The sequence below is a fragment of the Oncorhynchus nerka genome, linkage group LG24, assembly GCF_034236695.1.
Source record: "Oncorhynchus nerka isolate Pitt River linkage group LG24, Oner_Uvic_2.0, whole genome shotgun sequence".
NCBI lineage: Eukaryota > Metazoa > Chordata > Actinopteri > Salmoniformes > Salmonidae > Oncorhynchus > Oncorhynchus nerka.
In genome coordinates this window covers 71,828,145-71,850,476 of record NC_088419.1, presented here as the reverse complement: position 1 = coordinate 71,850,476, position 22,332 = coordinate 71,828,145, and the positions used below count along the sequence as shown (strand labels likewise).

The 22,332-nt window shown below is 44.7% G+C and overlaps 1 protein-coding gene across 1 annotated transcript in view; it reads left to right on the top strand.

Annotated features, from left to right (window-relative positions):
• Positions 1-22,332, top strand: part of LOC115108554 (carboxyl-terminal PDZ ligand of neuronal nitric oxide synthase protein-like) — a 177,951-nt gene that overhangs the window by 67,611 nt on the left and 88,008 nt on the right. The window contains exons 3-4 of the mRNA XM_029633047.2: positions 6,234-6,326; positions 10,961-11,019. Of these exons, the coding sequence (XP_029488907.1) occupies positions 6,234-6,326; positions 10,961-11,019 (152 nt within the window). The remainder of the gene's footprint in view (positions 1-6,233; positions 6,327-10,960; positions 11,020-22,332) is intronic.

The following is a 22,332-nucleotide window of genomic DNA, read 5'->3' as shown; positions in this document are numbered from 1 at the left end:
AAAGAGGTCACTCACAACGAACACGTACGGTATGCACACACACACATGTCGCATAGACAGTCACAGTACTGTACTGTCTATCTGTCTTTGTTCCTCTGTCTGTCTGTCTGTCTGTCTGTCTGTCTGTCCCTGTCTGTCCCAGTTTAGCTGTCTGTCTGCCTTCCTGCCTGCCTGTCTGTCTCTCTGCCTGTCTGTCTATCTATCCCAGCTGTCTGTGTTATCCACTGACCTGGTAACAGGTAGTGGTCAGCAGATTATTCCTCCACAGGGTTAGCAAGGGATGAGATTCCTGGCAGGCCTCATAGCAGCCTGTCTAATATCAAAGATACTGGTAATACTCTCCTGGAATGAATACTCTCCTCCAGAGAATGCTCAAAATCCTGACTGCTGAATTAAATAAAATATGTAATTATGTTACCAGGGAATTGCCCTGCACTGAACAGGCCAGGTAGACCAACATGATCTCATTGTTTCCCTTCGAAATTCGACGTATTAAGGATGATTATTTTTGAAGATTTCATTTTGTGTGGTTACAGGGTTAATTTCGCATGGTTACAAGGTTAAAACATAAACAACTCAAATGTTAATAGTTTAGGCACTCATTCTGAGAGGTTAAGGTTACGGCTATGGTTTGGGGAAGGCTTAAAACAAAGTAATGCACTAGGTATCTTCAGTATTCATAGTGTTCTCACAGCTTGCTGGAGCATTGTGAACTGTAGTGTTCTAAGCAGCACACACCAGCTCCAAGCCTAATGAGTTCACACCCAGTGCTGGACAATCGGTTCGCTTTTTTTTTTGAGAGCCGAGACAAGCATTCAGTATATCGACGTTCTCAGGACCTTTTCAAACATCCGAAATTGCTGTCTATTTCTAGTGACCAGCCTGGGCAGACACCTCACCCAAACACAGATAAACTTTTAATGGAATTTTAAAACCTTGCCAGTATGGATCAGTTGGTGTGGATTGTACTGAATACTTGAATGTGCTTAGAGACTGAGATTTGGGGTTTTCTACGCTGAACGTAAAATGCCCATGGTACCCGTGGCCTGTCTGCATCAGGCATCAGTCCAGGACCAACACAAAAGACAGGTGGCCTGTCTGCATCAGGCATCAGTCCAGGACCAACACAAAAGACAAGTGGCCTGTCTGCATCAGGCATCAGTCCGGGACCAACACAAAAGACAGGTGGCCTGTCTGCATCAGGGCATCAGTCCAGGGCCAACACAAAAGACAGGTGGCCTGTCTGCATCAGGCATCAGTCCGGGACCAACACAAAAGACAGGTGGCCTGTCTGCATCAGGCATCAGTCCGGGACCAACACAAAAGACAGGTGGCCTGTCTACATCAGGCATCAGTCCGGGACCAACACAAAAGACAGGTTGCCTGTCTGCATCAGGCATCAGTCCGGGACCAACACAAAAGACAGGTGGCCTGTCTGCATCAGGGCATCAGTCCAGGACCAACACAAAAGACAGGTGGCCTGTCTGCATCAGGCATCAGTCCAGGACCAACACAAAAGACAGGTGGCCTGTCTGCATCAGGCATCAGTCCAGGACCAACACAAAAGACAGGTGGCCTGTCTGCATCAGGCATCAGTCCGGGACCAACACAAAAGACAGGTGGCCTGTCTGCATCAGGCATCAGTCCGGGACCAACACAAAAGACAGGTGGCCTGTCTGCATCAGGGCATCAGTCCAGGACCAACACAAAAGACAGGTGGCCTGTCTGCATCAGGGCATCAGTCCAGGGCCAACACCATAGACAGGTGGCCTGTCTGCATCAGGCATCAGGGCATCAGTCCAGGGCTAACACAATAGACAGGTGGCCAGTGTGCATCAGGCATCAGTCCGGGACCAACACAAAAGACAGGTGGCCTGTCTGCATCGGGGCATCAGTCCAGGACCAACACAAAAGACAGGTGGCCTGTCTGCATCAGGCATCAGTCCAGGACCAACACAAAAGACAGGTGGCCTGTCTGCATCAGGCATCAGTCCAGGACCAACACAAAAGACAGGTGGCCTGTCTACATCAGGCATCAGTCCGGGACCAACACAAAAGACAGGTGGCCTGTCTGCATCAGGCATCAGTCCGGGACCAACACAAAAGACAGGTGGCCTGTCTGCATCAGGGCATCAGTCCAGGACCAACACAAAAGACAGGTGGCCTGTCTACATCAGGCATCAGTCCGGGACCAACACAAAAGACAGGTGGTCTGTCTGCATCAGGCATCAGTCCGGGACCAACACAAAAGACAGGTGGCCTGTCTGCATCAGGGCATCAGTCCAGGACCAACACAAAAGACAGGTGGCCTGTCTGCATCAGGCATCAGTCCAGGACCAACACAAAAGACAGGTGGCCTGTCTGCATCAGGCATCAGTCCAGGACCAACACAAAAGACAGGTGGCCTGTCTACATCAGGCATCAGTCCGGGACCAACACAAAAGACAGGTGGCCTGTCTGCATCAGGGCATCAGTCCAGGACCAACACAAAAGACAGGTGGCCTGTCTGCATCAGGCATCAGTCCGGGACCAACACAAAAGACAGGTGGCCTGTCTACATCAGGCATCAGTCCGGGACCAACACAAAAGACAGGTGGTCTGTCTGCATCAGGCATCAGTCCGGGACCAACACAAAAGACAGGTGGCCTGTCTGCATCAGGGCATCAGTCCAGGACCAACACAAAAGACAGGTGGCCTGTCTGCATCAGGGCATCAGACCTGGACCAACACAAGAGACAGGTGGCCTGTCTACATCAGGCATCAGTCCGGGACCAACGCAAAAGACGGGTGGCCTGTCTGCATCAGGCATCAGGGCATCAGTCCAGGGCCAACACCATAGACAGGTGGCCTGTCTGCATCAGTCCAGGACCAACACAAAAGATCAGGTCAGCCTGGTCTGCATCAGGGCATCAGTCCAGGGCCAACACAATAGACAGGTGGCCAGTGTGCATCAGGCATCAGTCCGGGACCAACACAAAAGACAGGTGGCCTGTCTGCATCGGGGCATCAGTCCAGGACCAACACAAAAGACAGGTGGCCTGTCTGCATCAGGCATCAGGGCATCAGTCCAGGGCCAACACCATAGACAGGTGGCCTGTCTGCATCAGTCCAGGACCAACACAAAAGACAGGTGGCCTGTCTGCATCAGGGCATCAGTCCAGGACCAACACAAAAGACAGGTGGCCTGTCTGCATCAGGGCATCAGTCCAGGACCAACACAAAAGACAGGTGGCCTGTCTGCATCAGGCATCAGGGCATCAGTCCAGGACCAACACAAAAGACAGGTGGCCTGTCTGCATCGGGGCATCAGTCCAGGACCAACACAAAAGACAGGTGGCCTGTCTGCATCAGGCATCAGGGCAACACAAAGACAGGTGGCCTGTCTGCATCAGGCATCAGGGCATCAGTCCAGGGCACACCATAGACAGGTGGCCTGTCTGCATCAGTCCAGGACCAACACAAAAGACAGGTGGCCTGTCTGCATCAGGGCATCAGTCCAGGACCAACACAAAAGACAGGTGGCCTGTCTGCATCCGGGCATCAGTCCAGGGCCAACACCATAGACAGGTGGCCTGTCTGCATCAGGCATCAGGGCATCAGTCCAGGACCAACACAAAAGACAGGTGGCCTGTCTGCATCAGGCATCAGTCCAGGACCAACACAAAAGGCAGGTGGCCTGTCTGCATCAGGCATCAGTCCGGGACCAACACAAAAGACAGGTGGCCTGTCTGCATCAGGGCATCAGTCCAGGACCAACACAAAAGACAGGTGGCCTGTCTGCATCAGGGCATCAGACCTGGACCAACACAAGAGACAGGTGGCCTGTCTACATCAGGCATCAGTCCGGGACCAACGCAAAAGACGGGTGGCCTGTCTGCATCAGGCATCAGGGCATCAGTCCAGGGCCAACACCATAGACAGGTGGCCTGTCTGCATCAGTCCAGGACCAACACAAAAGATAGGTCGCCTGTCTGCATCAGGGCATCAGTCCAGGGCCAACACAATAGACAGGTGGCCAGTGTGCATCAGGCATCAGTCCGGGACCAACACAAAAGACAGGTGGCCTGTCTGCATCGGGGCATCAGTCCAGGACCAACACAAAAGACAGGTGGCCTGTCTGCATCAGGCATCAGGGCATCAGTCCAGGGCCAACACCATAGACAGGTGGCCTGTCTGCATCAGTCCAGGACCAACACAAAAGACAGGTGGCCTGTCTGCATCAGGGCATCAGTCCAGGACCAACACAAAAGACAGGTGGCCTGTCTGCATCCGGGCATCAGTCCAGGACCAACACAAAAGACAGGTGGCCTGTCTGCATCGTGGCATCAGTCCAGGACCAACACAAAAGACAGGTGGCCTGTCTGCATCAGGCATCAGGGCATCAGTCCAGGGCCAACACCATAGACAGGTGGCCTGTCTGCATCAGTCCAGGACCAACACAAAAGACAGGTGGCCTGTCTGCATCAGGGCATCAGTCCAGGACCAACACAAAAGACAGGTGGCCTGTCTGCATCCGGGCATCAGTCCAGGGCCAACACCATAGACAGGTGGCCTGTCTGCATCAGGCATCAGGGCATCAGTCCAGGACCAACACAAAAGACAGGTGGCCTGTCTGCATCAGGCATCAGTCCAGGACCAACACAAAAGGCAGGTGGCCTGTCTGCATCAGGTATGAGGGCATCAGTCCAGGGCCAACACCATAGACAGGTGGCCTGTCTGCATCAGGCATATGAGGGCATCAGTCCAGGACCAACACAAGAGACAGGTGGCCAGTCTGGCCACACACCACAGGCATTCGGACACACACACACACACACACACACACACATACCTAGCTGTTTCTGTCTGGACCAGGTGCAGGTGGCTACAGAGCAGACAGGAGAGGACACACAGACACCACACACACACACCCACCCTAGTCAGTCACCAACCACAGAGCAGGCGTCCGACCAGAGGAACATTAAAGCGATATATTAAAGACATGGAGGCAGCAGGTTCACATTGATTCATGCGGCTGCTAGGCCCATATTTGGTTATGGCAGAGTTGTTATTCCCAGTCAAGTTGTGCAAATGTAAATCCCTATGGCTGTGTAGGTATGGTGTGTGATGTTTTTGAAGAGCAGAAGCTTTCCTATGCTTAACCCTGATTTATCAGACACCAGCAGGGATAAGGCTAATCGACTCTACAGATGTAGGGAAGCTAGCCACAGCCTTAAAACCTCTAGCTACCCTGCCAGCTAATGCCTGCAAGTGGCTACCCTAGTAGCTAATACCTTTGAGATCTCAGCCATAGAAAATACCTTTCAGTTAAATATTTTGACTAAATAGAAAGACACATTCACACACACACACACACACACACACACACACTTTCCCTGGATAAATGCAATTCAAATGAATGTAAAATACTAATGACTCCTCTATCAATCCTAACCAATTAGCACATATTTCTGCTCAATATACAGTGGGGCAAAAAAGTATTTAGTCAGCCACCAATTGTGCAAGTTCTCCCACTTAAAAAGATGAGAGAGGCCTGTAATTTTCATCATAGGTACACTTCAACTATGACAGACAAATGAGAAAAAAAAAAAATCACATTGTAGGATTTTTTAATGAATTTATTTGCAAATTATGGTGGAAAATAAGTGTTTGGTCACCTACAAACAAGCAAGATTTCTGGCTCTCACAGACCAGAGGAGCCTCTTCTTTAAAAGGCTCCTCTGTCCTCCACTCGTTACCTGTATTAATGGCACCTGTTTGAACTTGTTATCAGTATAAAAGACACCTGTCCACAACCTCAAACAGTCATGAACCGTACATCCGATTGACTTGAAACTCAAAATGTATGTTATCACGTCTGTCTCTAGTACGTTTGAGAGAAGCTAAGCAATATGTTGAAAGATTGAAGAGGAAATTACAACTATCTCAAATCAAATATTGTATCCTCAATTAAAGCCTAATAACTTCACTTCTCTACACTTTATCAACATGAAACTTGAATATGAAGTGTTTTGAATTGTTACATGGGGCTTTTACATGAGGGAGGATGTTTAACGCTTCCAGCGCCCCTTTTCATTGCTGCTTGCAGCTATACTTTCATTTATTTTGGGGGCAATGTTTCATTTAATTTTCACTTTATATGCTAACTAATATTAAGAAATCTTTCTTTCCTCAATAGAAATTCAATGTCTTAATATATACTTACTAATGTTAATCAATCATTCTTTCCACAGTATGAATTCAAAGTGAAGAACATCAAGAAGAAGAAGGTCAACATCATTGTCTCAGTGGATGGAGTGAAGGTGGCACTCAGAAAAAAGTTAAAAGTGAGTATTTATTTTTCTTTTATAACCTGTTATTATCTCTCAACCAGTTTCTTTCCATTTGAACTGTCCAGAGCTTAGGGGCAAAGCATAGAGTGGATGGCTGTTGTGTTGTTTCTAACCAACCCCAGTCAAACTGCGCACTCAGCCATTGCTGAGAAGTGTCATATCCTGGGGTTGTGAGTGGAGGAGTGAGTGGGATTCATAAACTGTCACCAGCAGTGAGAGGGAGTGATGAGTGAATCTGTGCTCTGCTAAATATTGCTCCAGACAGGGTAGAGTTCAGTGAATCTGTGCCCTGATAAATAACATTCCAGACAGGTTAGAGTGGAGGAGAGGAGTGAATCTGTGCCCTGATAAATAACGTTCCAGACAGGTTAGAGTGGAGGAGAGGAGTGAATCTGTGCCCTGATAAATAACGTTCCAGACAGGTTAGAGTGGAGGAGAGGAGTGAATCTGTGCCCTGATAAATAACGTTCCAGACAGGTTAGAGTGGAGGAGAGGAGTGAATCTGTGCCCTGATAAATAACATTCCAGACAGGTTAGAGTGGAGGAGGGGAGTGAATCTGTGCCCTGCTAAATAACGTTCCAGACAGGTTAGAGGAGAGGAGTGGTGCCCTGCTAAATAACGTTCCAGACAGGTTAGAGTGAGGATCTGTGCCCTGCTAAATAACGTTCCAGACAGGTTAGAGTGGAGGAGAGGAGTGAATCTGTGCCCTGATAAATAACGTTCCAGACAGGTTAGAGTGGAGGAGAGGAGTGAATCTGTGCCCTTCCAGACAGGTAAAGGAGGGAGTAATCTGTGCCCTGCGTTCCAGACAGGTTAGAGTGGAGGAGAGGAGTGAATCTGTGCCCTGATAAATAACGTTGTGCCAGACACAGGTTAGAGTGGAGGAGAGGAGTGAATCTGTGCCCTGATAAATAACGTTCCAGACAGGTTAGCCCTGCTAAATAACGTGACAGGGTTAGAGTGGAGGAGAGGAGTGAATCTGTGCCCTGATAAATAACGTTCCAGACAGGTTAGAGTGGAGGAGGAGTGAATCTGTGCCCTGCTAAATAACGTTCCAGACAGGAGTGGAGGAGAGGAGTGAATAGAGTGGAGGAGAGGAGTGAATCTGTGCCCTGCTAAATAACGTTCCAGACAGGTTAGAGTGGAGGAGAGGAGTGAATCTGTGCCCTGCTAAATAACGTTCCAGACAGGTTAGAGTGGAGGAGAGGAGTGAATCTGTGCCCTGATAAATAACGTTCCAGACAGGTTAGAGTGGAGGAGAGGAGTGAATCTGTGCCCTGATAAATAACGTTCCAGACAGGTTAGAGTGGAGGAGAGGAGTACAGGTTAGAGTGGAGGAGGGAGTGAATCTGAAATAACGTTCCAGACAGGTTAGAGTGGAGGAGAGGAGTGAATCTGTGCCCTGCTAAATAACGTCTTAGTGGAGGAGAGGAGTGAATCTGTGCCCTGCTAAATAACGTTCCAGACAGGTTAGAGTGGAGGAGAGGAGTGAATCTGTGCCCTGCTAAATAACGTTCCAGACAGGGTAGAGTGTAGGATGAGAGCAAATCCGTTCTATGCTATGCTAAATATACCCCCTGTTTTGCTCTCCATGTCATTTGTATAAAGCTTTCTTTATGGCAGTTTTACAGTGATTTGGGTTTATAATAAACCTTGACAGTAGTTCAACTGGGTTTACCTTGAGTGACCTCTCAGCTGTCTCTCAGTTTAACTACAGTATTAACATCAGTCCCTATTAAAGCTAGAAGTACACTTATAACCTCTGGTATGCAAACAAGCCTAAAGGTATATAAAGGCCACTGGTATTCAGCAGATGTCTTCTTCCTTCCTCAACCCTCCATTGTCTGGAGTCCTGTATGGAGATCTGCTTTCTCTCCTCTCTCTATTCATGTTTTTGTAAAGAGAGGACAGTACTAATGCACTAGACATGGCTCAAGGCATTGACTGAAGGCTGAAGGCTACACTTAAGCTCTATAGGAATCTGTAATGCATTTAGCCTGTATAGGACCCTTTAACATGCCTTAACAACCTTTAACAATGGTGCGGAGGGCGAAGGGAGGCTACAGAGAGAAGGTATGTGGCCGGATATAAATATCCCCTAGCTGCATTAGCTTCCCCCCTCCCTCCCTCCCCCCCTCCCTCCCTCCCTCCACACTGATTACAGTCGGGCCTTAATTGAGTTGTTCTTAGTGGTCGTTTTCATTTGACCACTCTGAAGGGCAGCGAATGCGTGTGTTTCTGCGCGCATGTGTGAGTTCATTCTTGCGTGCATGTCCACGTTTTAACACTCTGAATGCCAATGGATGCTTCCATATCCGTAAGGATCCGTTAGCCTATTATGCAGCTGTCTATATCTGCTGTCCGTTGGTCAATCGCTCATAAAGCCTCATCCACACATCCCAACCAACACAGATCTGTGAATGAAGCTTTATTTATGCAGTCAGTAGAGTGGGAGAATGAGACCTAGAATGAGGTATGGAGAAAAAACAATACATGAACACCAACTGCCAGACAGTCTTATATCAGAGTGATTCCAGTGTAGAAGGGATTTCCCTTTAGAGTCCACACAGACCAAGGCCCTTTAGAGTCCACACAGACCAAGGCCCTTTAGAGTCCACACAGACCAAGGCCCTTTATGTGGAACTCTATGGGATCCTATGGATGGAGAGAACAGAGAAAGGAGGAAGAAGGCAGCTGTGTAAAGTACTTAAGTAAAAATACTTTAAAGTACTACTTAAGTCGTTTTTTGGGGTATCTGAATGTTTTTTTACTAATTATATTTTGGACAACTTTCATGTGTACTCCTCTACATTCCTAAATAAAATATGTTCACTTTACTCTGATACATTTTCCCTAACACCAAAAAGTACTTGTTACATTCTGAATGCTTAGGAAGGACATAATTATGGTCCAATTTATGCACTTATGAATAATAATAACATGTTATCATCCTTACTGTCTCTTATCTGGTGGACTCAATAAACACAAATACTACGTTTGTAAATGAATTACGTCTGAGTGTTGGAGTGTGCCTCTGTCTGTCTGTAAAAAATATATATAATGGTGCTCCATATTGACACATCCAGCCCAAAGCGGGAGGTTTACAAAATACTTACTAATTGGAGCATGTTTTTAATTACATTTAAACCCAGATCATTTTAGACTTTTACTCAAGTAGTATTTTAATGGATGACTTTTATTTGAGTAATTTTCTATTAAGGTATATTTACTTTTATTCAAGTATGAAAATGTAGTACTTATTCCACCACTGGAAGAAGGGAATAGAGAAAGGAGAAAATAATATGGGGAGGAAGACAAAGGGAATAGAGAGAGGAGAAAATAATATGGGGAGGAAGACAAAGGGAATAGAGAGAGGAGAAAATAATATGGGGAGGAAGACAAAGGGAATAGAATAGAGAAAATAAAATGAGGAGACAAAGGGAATATAATATGGGGAGGAAGACAAAGGGAATAGAGAGAGGAGAAAATAATATGGGGAGGAAGACAAAGGGAATAGAATAATATGGGGAGAAGACAAAGGGAATAGAAAATAATATGGGGAGGAAGACAAAGGGAATAGAGAGAGGAGAAAATAATATGGGGAGGAAGACAAAGGGAATAGAGAGAGGAGAAAGAGGAGAATAGACGTAGTGATCGCAAGACTGTGAATGATAATTTATCTTGATAACCCCAGTAAAAGAAAGAGACACGCGCCTTGTACCCTGGTCAGTCCCCTTTAATAGATAGTAGATGCCTCTGCCAGATCCAGAATCTCTGGTTGAATTGTTCTAAACAGCTGGAGTGAACTGAACACAGCACAGAATGAAAGGTGTTGTGATTTTGAATGGGACTCTGTGGCTCTGTCTGCTTTGTCTCTCCGCCTGCTCTCTGGCCAAGACTGAAATGTCAACGCGTCCAGAGACCGCCTCATTTACATCTCACCGAATGGAGAGATGAAAGGAGGTATGAAAAGAGAGATGTTTGAGTGGAAATGGTGAAACGAAAAATCAATAGGAGGAATAATTCCAATCGCTCTCCTGTTGACATTTATATTCTCTCAGTAAACTTGGACAAAGCCCAGTGTCGAAAGAAAGAGAGATAATGAGAATGAATGAGGGATAGGGAACGGGAGAGAGAACGAGAAAAAGACAGACAAAGAGAGAAGATGGAGAGGGAGACAAAGCTAGGGAATATGAGAGAAAGAGTGCAAGTGAGAAAAAGAGAGAGCAAGTGAAAAAGAGCAGCCAAAGCAAGACTGAGTGAGAAAGATGGGAAGAAAGGGAGCAAAATAAGGTAAGAGAGAATGGGCGAAATAATTGCTTTATTCAGTGTGTGGATTGTGGATCGATTGGCTCTATTGAATCAATATCTCCAGTCCTTGGGCTCAACATCCAGCCCACCCTAGGTCATAGTTCATTACTGTGGCAATCAGAGACACAGTGGTGAATGGCAGTAGCCAGCGGGGTCAGCCTCATTTTAAAGTGTCTGGCGTGAACGTACTACACAGAGGTCCTGACCTCCTCTCACTCCATCTTAGCATCTCTCACACTCTCCTTACACACACAAACCTCTGGCTGACTGTCTGCGGCACACTCCTCACTGAACAATTTATTCTGTCTTTCCACAGAAGAAGGAGTGGACGTGGGATGAGAGTAAGATGATGGTGATGCAGGATCCCATTTACAGGTAACACTTCACCACCATCTTACAGCAGTTAATGCGGCCCATCAGAGAGCAGGACAGGTCAGGGCGGGACCTGAATGGTTTCTATAGTGACACACCAAGTGGATTAGCATCTCATTGGATCCAGATGGGCTGGGTCGGCCCACTCTGACCCTGGGACACACACACACACACACACACACAAAATGACACACACACCCTGCAGCTCTTCTGGGTGGTTCAGACCAGTCCAAGACATGACCATGGAGGGGGAAGAGAGTTTTCATTTCACAAACGATTGCCCACAGCTAATTCCTTGTGTTATACTAAAAGCCTAGCTGTGTTGCACAGTATACAATGATATATATTGTGTGTGTGTGTAGATGTGTCTATGTGTGTGTTAGGCTGGTTTAGATATGGTTGATGGTAATGAATGGCCCAGTGCCCAGTGACCAGAATGAGCAGTTAAATGCTGCTGGGTTAATTGGCTGACTATGGTGGTTTAGTGGTGGTTTAGTGATGGAGAGTAATCATCTGTAGACGCTTTATTGATTTTAACCTCTTCAGTCGACCCTCTACTTTTTTGAACATTTTGTTAAAAATCGCGCAACATTTCAGCGCCCTGCTACTCATGCCAGGAATATAGTACGTTCATATGGTTAGAATGTGTGGATAGGAAACCCTCGGACGTTTTTAAAACTGGTTAAATCACGACTGTGGCTATTACATAAGGTGCGTTACATCGGAAAGCGCAGGAAAACCTGATCACAGAAAATGGAAATAAATATCCTTGCGCCACTTCCAGCAATTGTTAACAGTGAGCCGAATTAGATAAGACCGAGCATTCAACTCCCACAGCATCCCCATGTTGTCTAGAGTCTTGTGAATTGAATCATCTTTGATTCTTGGTTTAACCGAAAGAGGGGCACGACTTACCTCCGGTCTCCGCCCAGATCATTCCGGAAGAGCTCTCTCCTGAAATTTTTTCCAAGACGACAGCTAATGATATTTACATCGCCTACGGATGATTTTTTATCGCTTATTAACGTTTACTAATACATAAAGTAGCATTACAAACGTATTTCAAGTGTTTTGTGAAAGTTTATCGTCTACTTTTTGAATTTTAAAAATGACGTTACGTTGTGAAATCGCTGTTTTTTTCGTTTATCACACAGTCTACATATAACGATATCTTGGCTTTATATGGCCCGATTTAATCGAAATAAAGACCCAATAGTGTTTATGGGACATCTAGGAGTGCCAACAAAGAAGATGGTGAAAGGTAATGACTGTTTTCTATTTTATTGTGCGGTTTGTGTAACGCCGAAATGCTAATTATTTTGTTTACGTCCCCTGCTGTGCTTTTCTGTTGTAGTGTATTGGTGCATGCTATCAGATAATAGCTTCTCATGCTGTCGCCGAAAAGCATTTTAAAAATCTGACTTGTTGCCTGGATTCACAACGAGTGTAGCTTTAATTTGATACCATGCATGTGTATTTTAATGAACTTTTGAGTTTTAACTAATACTATTAGCATTTAGCGTAGCGCATTTGCATTTCCAGAGCTCTAGTTGGGACGCAAGCGTCCCAAGTAGAGGCAAGAGGTTAATGATTCATCACACACACACACACACACACACACACACAGGACTTTGGTGATGGATATTGTCCAGGTAATCCGATATTGATTTTAATGACTGAATCTGTGTATAAAATATTATGTATAATCTCATTACACGTTTAATGTTGAGGGAGAGGTTTTTGTCCTGGCACCACACGGCCAGGTCTATATGACCTCCTCCCTGTAGGCTGTGTCATCGTTGTTGGTGACCAGGCCTACCACTGTTGTGTCTTCGGCAAACTTGATGATGGTGTTGGAGTTGTGCCTGGCCATGCAGTCATGAGTGAACAGGGAGTACAGGAGGGGACTGAGCACACACCCCTGAGGGACCCCCGTGTTTAGGATCAGCGTGGCGGATGTGTTGTTACCTACCCTTACCACCTGGGGGCGGCCCGTCAGGAAGTTCAGGATCCAAATCAAACTTTATTTGCCACATGCGCCGAATACAACAAGTGTACTTTACCGTGAAATGCTTACTTACAAGCCCTTAGCCAACAGTGCAGTTCAAGAAGAAGAAAGTATTTGCCAAGTAGGCTACTCGGGGCACCGGTACCGAGTCAGTGTGCAAGGGTACAGGCTTGTCCAGTTGCAGAGGTTAGTTCCAGGGTCCTTAGCTTAGTGATGAGCTTTGAGGGCACTATGGTGTTGAACGCTGAACTGTAGTCCATGTGTATGAGCAACAGATGCATATCTGTATTCCCAGTCATGTGAAATCCATAGATTATGACCTAATTCATTTCTTTATATTTCTTTATATGAACTGTAACTCAGTGAAATCTTTGAATTGTTGCATGTTGCATTTATATTTTTGTTCAGTATTGTTGGAGGGCATGGAGGTACGATATGGCGGGCCAGGGCCCCTAAGGCCTGCCCATAATGCCAGCCCTGCCCCTTTAACTCAAAGACTTTGTGAAAGAGAATTTCTCGCAACCTTGTAGGAAGTTCCTCCGTACGCTGCGGCAGCCAGCAGCATCTTGGCAGCAGGGTGTGGGTGTGTGTTTCTTTCAGCTGGGATAATAAGAGGCTGTGGTATTAGTCCAAATCACAAGATTACCTCTGAGGAAATGGACCAGGCCGTTGCTGGCTGGAGATTGATGTGTGTGTGTGCGCACACATGTGTATGTGACAGAAGTGCAGAGAGGGGGCTCAAAATTTGAGGCAGCAGGTTCAGGCCCGTGAACACACATACACACACGCACGTGCTCACACACACACTGTAGTGGAGGGATTTGGAGGCTCAGACAGATTTGATGAGAAATTAGATAAATACAGTGCAGTGTCTGAAGCATTAATCACTTATACACACACACACACACACACTGTAAAACCAATGGAGGGTGAATGACAAAGCTAGCAAGGAACATTTGTAATTCCAGTACTGTAAATCAGTAGAGTAATGATGGTGTCTCTTCCGTGAGACTGGACAACAGACAGACTATCTAGTTAGAACCCCGTGATTCAGCCCTGCCTTCACACACACAAACACATATGCACTGAGTATTCATTAATGAGTATTCAACATTAAGAACACCTAGTATTGAGTTGCACTCCCCCCTTTTGTCCTCAGAACAGCCTAAATTGATCGGGGCATGGACTCTACAAGGTGTCGAAAGCGTTCCTCTACAAGGTGTCGAAAGCGTTCCACAGGGATGCTGGCCCATGTTGACTCCATTGCTTCCCACAGTTGTGTTATAGTTGGCTGGCTGTTGAGTATGAAAAGCCCAGCAGCGATGCAGTTCTCGACACAAACCGGTGCGGATGGCACCTATTACCATACCCTGTTCAAAGGCACTTACATTTTCTGTCTTGCCTATTCACCCTCTGAATGGCACACATACACATTCCATGTCTCAATTGTCTCAAGGCTTAAAATGATTATTTCACCTGTCTCCTCCCCTTCATCTACACTGATTGAAGTGGATTTAACAAGTGACATCAATAAGGGATCATAGCTTCCACCTGGATTCATCTGGTCAGTCTAAGTCATGGAAAGAGCAGGTGTTCTTAATGTTTGTATACTCAGTGTATATACACACATACTGTATATACACCTGCTGTCAACAGAGGGGGCTCCCTGGCCTCATCAGAGATGTATTTAGTAGCAGCTAGCGCAGCCTGCCTCAGGGCTACAGAGGAGAGCACAGTGGGATTTGTTATTCTGTCAGGAAGATTGAAGCTGCAAGCTGTTTTTAGAACATGGAACTTGTTTGTTCTCCTGTTGTTAGGAAGGATCCCAAATCCCTTGTCAAAGTTTGGTGTATGAGTTTGTATGTGGGATAGGATCTGGCCCAGTGTGTGTTTCCTCGTGTACCTCTCCCTATGGGGATACCTGCCAATACTTCCTCAGCAATTACGCTGATGAGGGTCACACACACACACACACACACACACACACACACACACACACACACAGCAAGCATGCAACATCAAGATGGTGATTAGTAGTAGTGTAGATCCGATTGTTCTGTCCTAACAACAGCAGTCAAGCACCCAAGCTAACTGGCCAACGTTGGCTAGCTTTCTATTTACTTCCAGACACAAATGAGAGAACAGCTCACTCTGACCATTTACTTGCCCTAGCAGAGCAGGTTGGGCTGTTTTTATGTTATCCAGATCGTTGGTGACTGCAACTGTGCTGCTGCCAACAATTGAATTACGCTTTTTGCCGACGTTTACTGATATTGGCCATATTCAACGGGTGTTGAGAGTTGGTCATTATGAACGCTCAGTTATTCTGCACTCTGGCACACTCAGATGAGAGAGCTCTGAAATCGGAGTAGATAGCCAGAGCGAATTTACCAGCTACGTATATCAACAGTTGTCACATTGACATCACGAACATTCTATTGAAATGGTTACTTGCATAGTGGAGTCTTTTGTTAAGACAAAAGCTAAACAAAAGCTAAACAGTACAGTGCCCTCCACAAATATTGGCACCCTTGGTAAATATGAGCAAAACATGCTGTGTTAATAAATCTAACCTTTATTAAAGTAACATTTTTGAAAGGAGAAAAAAATGTTTTATCATAAAACAAATAATTTTCTCAGCTATATGTGTGCCACAATTATTGGCACCCCTTCAGTCAATACTTAGTGCAACCTCCCTTTGCTAAGATAACAGCTCTGAATCTTCTCTTGTAATGTGTAATGAGGTTGGAGAACACATGACAAGGGATCTGAGACCATTCCTCCATACAGAATCTCTCCAGATCCTTAAGATTCTGAGGTCCACGCTTGTGGACTCTCCTCTTCAGCTCATTCCAATGGTTTTCTATGGGGTTTAGGTCAGGGGACTTGGATGGCCGTGGCAAAACCTTGATTCTGTGGTCAGTGAACCATTTTTGTGTTGATTTTGAGATGTGCTTTGGATCATTGTCCTGCTGGAAGAACCAACCACGGCCCAGTTTAAGCTTCAGATTTTATTCAGTCAGATTTTATTTTATATAGAGACGGTAATGTGAAGAACAACATGACCTGCACCTAAATCAGATTAGGACAGAAAGTAAAGCGGAAGTAAAGCGAAAGTAAAGCGGTAAGGTCCATTACGGCGTCCCGGCAAAATAAAATGTGGGGCTACACCGTACCAGTAAAACGTGAGCCTTTAATACAAACAACAATTAATACAACATGGCCAAAAAACTATAGGCTATAACTATATTATTTAACATTAATGCATGCAGCGTAGCGTAGCCTAGTGGTTAGAGCGTTGGACTAGTAACCAGAAGGTTGTGAGTTCAAACCCCCGAGCTGACAAGGTACAAATCTGTCGTTCTGCCCCTGAACAGGCAGTTAACCCACTGTTCCCAGGCCGTCATTGAAAATAAGAATGTGTTCTTAACTGACTTGCCTGGTTAAATAAAGGTAAAATAAAAAAAAATAAAAAAATGTTATCCGCATGAGAAAATGGAGAATTCACTAGAAACCGGGTGCTATACGCTCCAAATTACATTGTTGTTTGAGGGGAACACATTTTGTCAAGACAGGGAGTGGCCGAGACTCTTGCGGACAAGGCGGAAATTAGTGGCTGAGACCGAGGCGCGTGTGGACAACAAGTGGATGCATCAATTCAGGCTACAAGTGTAGGTCTAATGACAATCGCAGAATGTCATTGCAATACACGTAGGTGTTTGTAGCATATGTCTCTTTCCATTCATCAAAATACAGGTGGGAAGTGCACTGTTGGGGTTTAGTGCTAAAATTATTTTGTGAGGGGACGAATGTGCACAGGTAGCCGTGCGCTGGTAGCCTACACAAGTGTCTTGGTGAAGTGATTGTTTGACAATCAGATGAAAACATGACTGGTTGTGTTTATGCCATATTAAAAGGCATAGCCGGCGTGTCCATAAGGCTAGGGGAAGCTAAGCTTTCCCTACAGTAAATTGAATTAGATTGCAAACATTATATAGCCTAATTAGCTTACTCCTGTCTATAAGGAAATTAATATAATCGATTATGACAGCGCGCGTTGCAAATACCAAATAGATGATTGTTGCGACTGTCAGTGAAAAGCAGAGACCCAGCCAGGCAGATCGCAATATGTAAAAATACAATTGCGGAAAAACTGTTCGGAAATCAAATGGCTATTGCTGTAAAGAGATGACAATGAAAATACTTAAATCTGTCTTAACTTAGTTGAGCGAACAGTAGTCTATATTGTTGGCACCAGAGGAAAACATTGGCCATATCCCTGGTGAGTGTGTATATTCACTGTCTTTGTCATTGGGTCACTTTTGTTTGTTTTTGGACAATCATTTCCTCCTCCAGGTTAGATGGACGTCATATTGTATGTGTCTCCCCTTTTCGTTGACCAATTATACGGATCAGACAACATTGTTTTTATTGATCTGTTTGTCAGTGTCAGCAGAGTAGGCTTCCTTGTGATTTTGTAGTATTAAAAAAATGTGTCCGCGTAGGATGTAGACCAAGGACTAGATAAAGTGTATTTTTGCTCCTAATTTTAGTCTTGAAATCTTTGGCTGTTTACTACACTACCTTACTCATTCTGTTTAGGACATGGCCTCACATGTGAATCCTTAAAGAGATGGGTGGGGCTAAGGCTGAAGAGGGTGTGAACGATGCTGAATGGGTGTAGACCAGGGTTTCCCAACTGGCGGCCTGTGGGCCAAATTGGTGGTTTATTGGTGGAATTTTCATTGTTGGACATACGACTATAAAAATACCAGGACATCAGCTCCAAGTGACATTAATTTAAGAAATCTGTTCCCAAGTATTCTCAGACATAATATAGACACGTGATCATATACAAATGTAAGCAAACTTTGAAATGATTGTTTTAGTTGAACATATCTGTTTGGGCTTCATGCGGTCAAATTTGCGGTCTACAAGTTATTTGTAATTATGTTCTGGCCCACCGACCATCCCCTCAAGAAACAATCATCCCTTGGCTGAATCTAGTTGATGATCCCTGGTGTAGACAAAATATTTAATGGACATTTTCTCAAAAGTTGCATTACAAGTTTATCAACTTTCAAAGCAGAATTACTTTCCCACGGTTCCTCAACTGCAGCGTATTATATAAAATTTTCTAGCTCTCTCTCTACTTTTATCCCATGTAAAAAACACAATTTCAAAATTTTCTATATAGGATCGAATCCTGGTGGTGGGTCACATATACAAAAGTATATGGAAACCTGCTTGTCAAACACCTATTTCCAAAATCATGGGCATTAATATGGAGTTGTTCCCCCCTTTGATTCTATAACATCCTCCACTCTTCTGGGAAGGCGTTGCGGGGACTTGCTTCTATTCAGCCACAATAGCATTAGTGAGGTTGGGCACTGATGTTGGGCGATTAGGCCTGGCTCAGAGTCGACGTTCCAATTCATCCCAAAGGTGTTCAGTGGGGTTGAGGTCAGGGCTCTGCGCAGGCCAGTCAAGTTCTTCCACAACGATCTTGACAAACCATTTCTGTATGAACCTTGCTTTGTGCACAAGTGCATTGTCGTGCTGAAACAGGAAAGGGCCTTTCCCAAACTGTTGCCACAAAGTTGAAAGAACAGAATTGTCTAGAATGCTGTAGCGTTAAGATTGCCCTTCACTGGAACTAAAGAGCCCAAACCATGTGTGACTTTCTGTGAGCTTGTGTGGCCTATCACTTTGCGTGTTTTCACTTCACAATAACAGCACTTGCAGTTGACCGGGGCAGTTCTGGCAGGGCAGAAATTTTATGAACTGACTAGTTGGAAACTTGGCATCCTATGACGGTGCCACATTGAATGTCACCGAACTCTTCAGTAAGACCATTCTATTGCCAATGTTTGTCTATGGAAATTGCATGGCTGTGTGCTAGATTTGATATAACTGTCAACAACGGGTGTGCCTGAAATAGCCGAATCCACTAATTTGAAGGGGTGTTCACATACTTTTGTACATATAGTGTATCAAACCCAGCTCTACTGACCAGCTACTCTGCTGTACTCACTCACACGTGGGCAAGGATAGACTCATGTACACACAGAGAAACACACGCAATTTGTACACACAGTCGACAGGGGCAGGATGTATACTTCTAGAACAGAAATAGAAATAGCCATCATCATCTTTCACTCCTCTGACATAGAGGTTTCTATTTGATCCTGAGCTCCTGGACTTCATTCTCTTCAAAACATTTAAAAGCGTCTGCCAAATATAGACGGCTGGTCTTCATAGCTCTCATTCATTCTCTCTCTCTCCCTCTCTCTCTCTCTCTTGCTCTCTCAACAAATAGCAGAAAAGGCATCAGCCCCTTCATAGCCTTTTGACTGACCGACCGTGTGTGTGTGTCCATTAGGATCTGGTCCACTGTGTGAATGCGTCCTCATGTACCATGTGGGTATATCTGGCAATACGTCCTCAGCAATTACACTGATGAGTGTGTACACACACGCATACGGTTTTGTTATTGTAGAAGTGGCGTGAACACACCCTGATAACAGCGGTGGGAAGGGCAGTGTAGATGAAAATCTCATTAAAGCTTTGATTATTCTCACACACAGTCACACTGACCTAGTCTGCTGAAAAAACAGTGTGTGAAGAGTAACTTGGTATGCTGTTTACAGTAGTAAGCATGTTCATTCATATTCATACATTATTAGGTCAGAGTAAATCAATAAAGGTAAATAAACTGAAACCTTTCACAAAGAACTTTGCTGAAATGAGATGTGTGTGTATAAATACTCGTAAATAGTGTGCGTACAGCATGCTCCAGTGCTATTAATTCCACCGTGATTATTTAATCAAGATAATCTCACCGTTTAATCTTGTTAACAGTATATAAACAAACTCTGTCTGCTACATTTACATACACTCTCTCTCTTATCCCAGCTCAGAGCCTTACAGTACAGTATCAGGGTAAAATGTCCAGACTTTCACCCCCAGGGACCACAAATGGTGTCAGAGGGTGTTAACCTCTCTAGGGGGTGTGGTCCCACCTGGCCAACATCCGTGAAATTGCAGAGCGCCAAATTCAAAAACAGAAATACTCATAATACAAATTCAAAAAACATACAAGTGTTACACATCAGTTTAAAGATTAACTTCTTGTTAATCTAACTGTTGTGTCAGATTTCAAAAAGGCTTTACGGCGAAAGCGTACCATGAGATTATCCGAGGACAGAGACCAGCACACAAAACATTACAAACAGTTACCAGCCAAGCAGAGGTGTAACAAAAGTCAGAAATAACGATAAAATGAATCACTTACCTTTGATGATCTTCATATGGTTGCACTCACAAGACTCCCAGTTACCCAATAAATGTTTGTTTTGTTCGATAAAGTCCCTCTTTATATCCAAAAACCTCCATTTTGTTGGTTCGTTTTGTTCTGAAATCCAATGGCTCCAAGGCGGTCAAAACAGGCAGATAATAATGAACAATATTTCAACAGGACAATAGCTTCGTCAATATAAAAGAAAAACAAGAAAGGCGTGCTCTCTGTCATGCGCAGTAAACAGCTCTGGGACACTGTAGGGTCCATTCATTCAGAGTGGTCTTACTCTCTCATTTTTCAGAATACAAGCCTGAAACTATTTCTAAAGACTGTTGACATCTAGTGGAAGCCATAGGAAGTGCAATCTGGGTCCTAAGTCATTGGATACTGTAAAGGCAGTCAATGTAAATTACAAACATAAAAAAATCCCACTTCCTGGATGGATTTTTCTCAGGTTTTCGCCTGCAATATCAGTTCTGTTATACCCACATACATTATTTTTGACAGTTTTGGAAACTGTAGAGTGTTTTCTATCCAAATCCAAATGATATGCATATCCTAGCTTCTGGGCCTGAGTAACAGGCAGTTTACTTTGGGCACGCTTTTCATCCGGAGGTGAAAATAGTGCCCCCTACCCTAGTGAGGTTAACAGAGGACTCTAGTAACATCGTCAATCAGGGGTAGCTATTGGCAGACACGGGCCAGTCATATCATCCAATCATACAGCATATTGATCCTCGGTTAGTTTTAAAAAGTATTGTTGTTTAGAGGAGAGTACCATGTGTTTCATAAACTATTGCTCTCTTTCTGCACTAGAGTATCATTTGGAGCAGTAAAAGAGAGCTGTGAAATATGGCTGTGATTATATCTAAAAATCACTATAACTAATAAACTGTAAAAGGGCCACTAGTCCATAAACATAACAGCCCGGTTTCACTTACCTAACATAGTTTATGGTATCTCTGTTATACCGAATGGAATAGCCAGTTAGTTGTTTATTGTAGTTGGATTCCCTCTCTCCCTCCCCCCTCTGCATCAGCAAAGCTCCATGGCTGACCTTGGGGTTGCTCTCAAAGCACTGACTACTCTACAGCCAGCCAGTCTCATCTACAGAAGCTGTCTGGGGGTTTGGGACTAGAGGATGTCATGTCTGACACACAGGCCCTTTACTTTTTATCTGAGAGAGAGAGAGAGAGAGAGAGAGAGAGAAAAAAAAAGTGGTTGAGCAGCAGGGGAAAATGGAGCTCCACACATACACCAACAGAAACACACACACAATTTACTGTAAGTCGTGGTGCTTTGCGGGATCTCTAGAGATCATGTGACCTTCATCTGATATCAGTAGATGTAAGGAGAGATAAAGGAAGATCTATATGATATGATAAGACTGGCCACATTGTTATGTGTATTACAGAGGATATGAGCGGAGTGGAGCTGGTTTTGAGCGAGGAGCGGAGGGTGCATCAATCGTCTGGAGTGTGGAGCAGATTCAAAGAATTTAGGAGAGTTAGCCTTCTCCCCTGCTCCAACTTCGCTCTGGTACCGCTCAGCCACGAGCTATTCTTTACTGTTCTCTTAATTAGGCCTATTCTGTTGTATGTATTTAGGCAACGCCACCACTAATGGTCCCGTGAGGCTCAGTTGGTAGACTATGGCACTTGCAATGCCAGGGTTGTGGGTTCAACTCCCACAGGGGACCAGTATGGCGAAAGAAAAGTATGAAATGTATGCACTCACTACATTAAGAGTGTTTGCTGTATGACATACTGTACATGTGATGTTGATATGAGTTGACCAAGAAATAGGTCAAACAGCCTGTGTAGTTGATGGAAGACAATGAATGCAGCATCACCGGAGACATTTTGGTTTCTAAATAGGCTATTGTTTAAAAAAAGAGTCTAAGTTTGTAATGATGCTGAAGTTGTCAATCAACTGTAAAATCTGAGCGTAACAGAACCAGTTACAACTGAAGTATCTGACCATTAATAGATGAGAGAATTAGCTTATT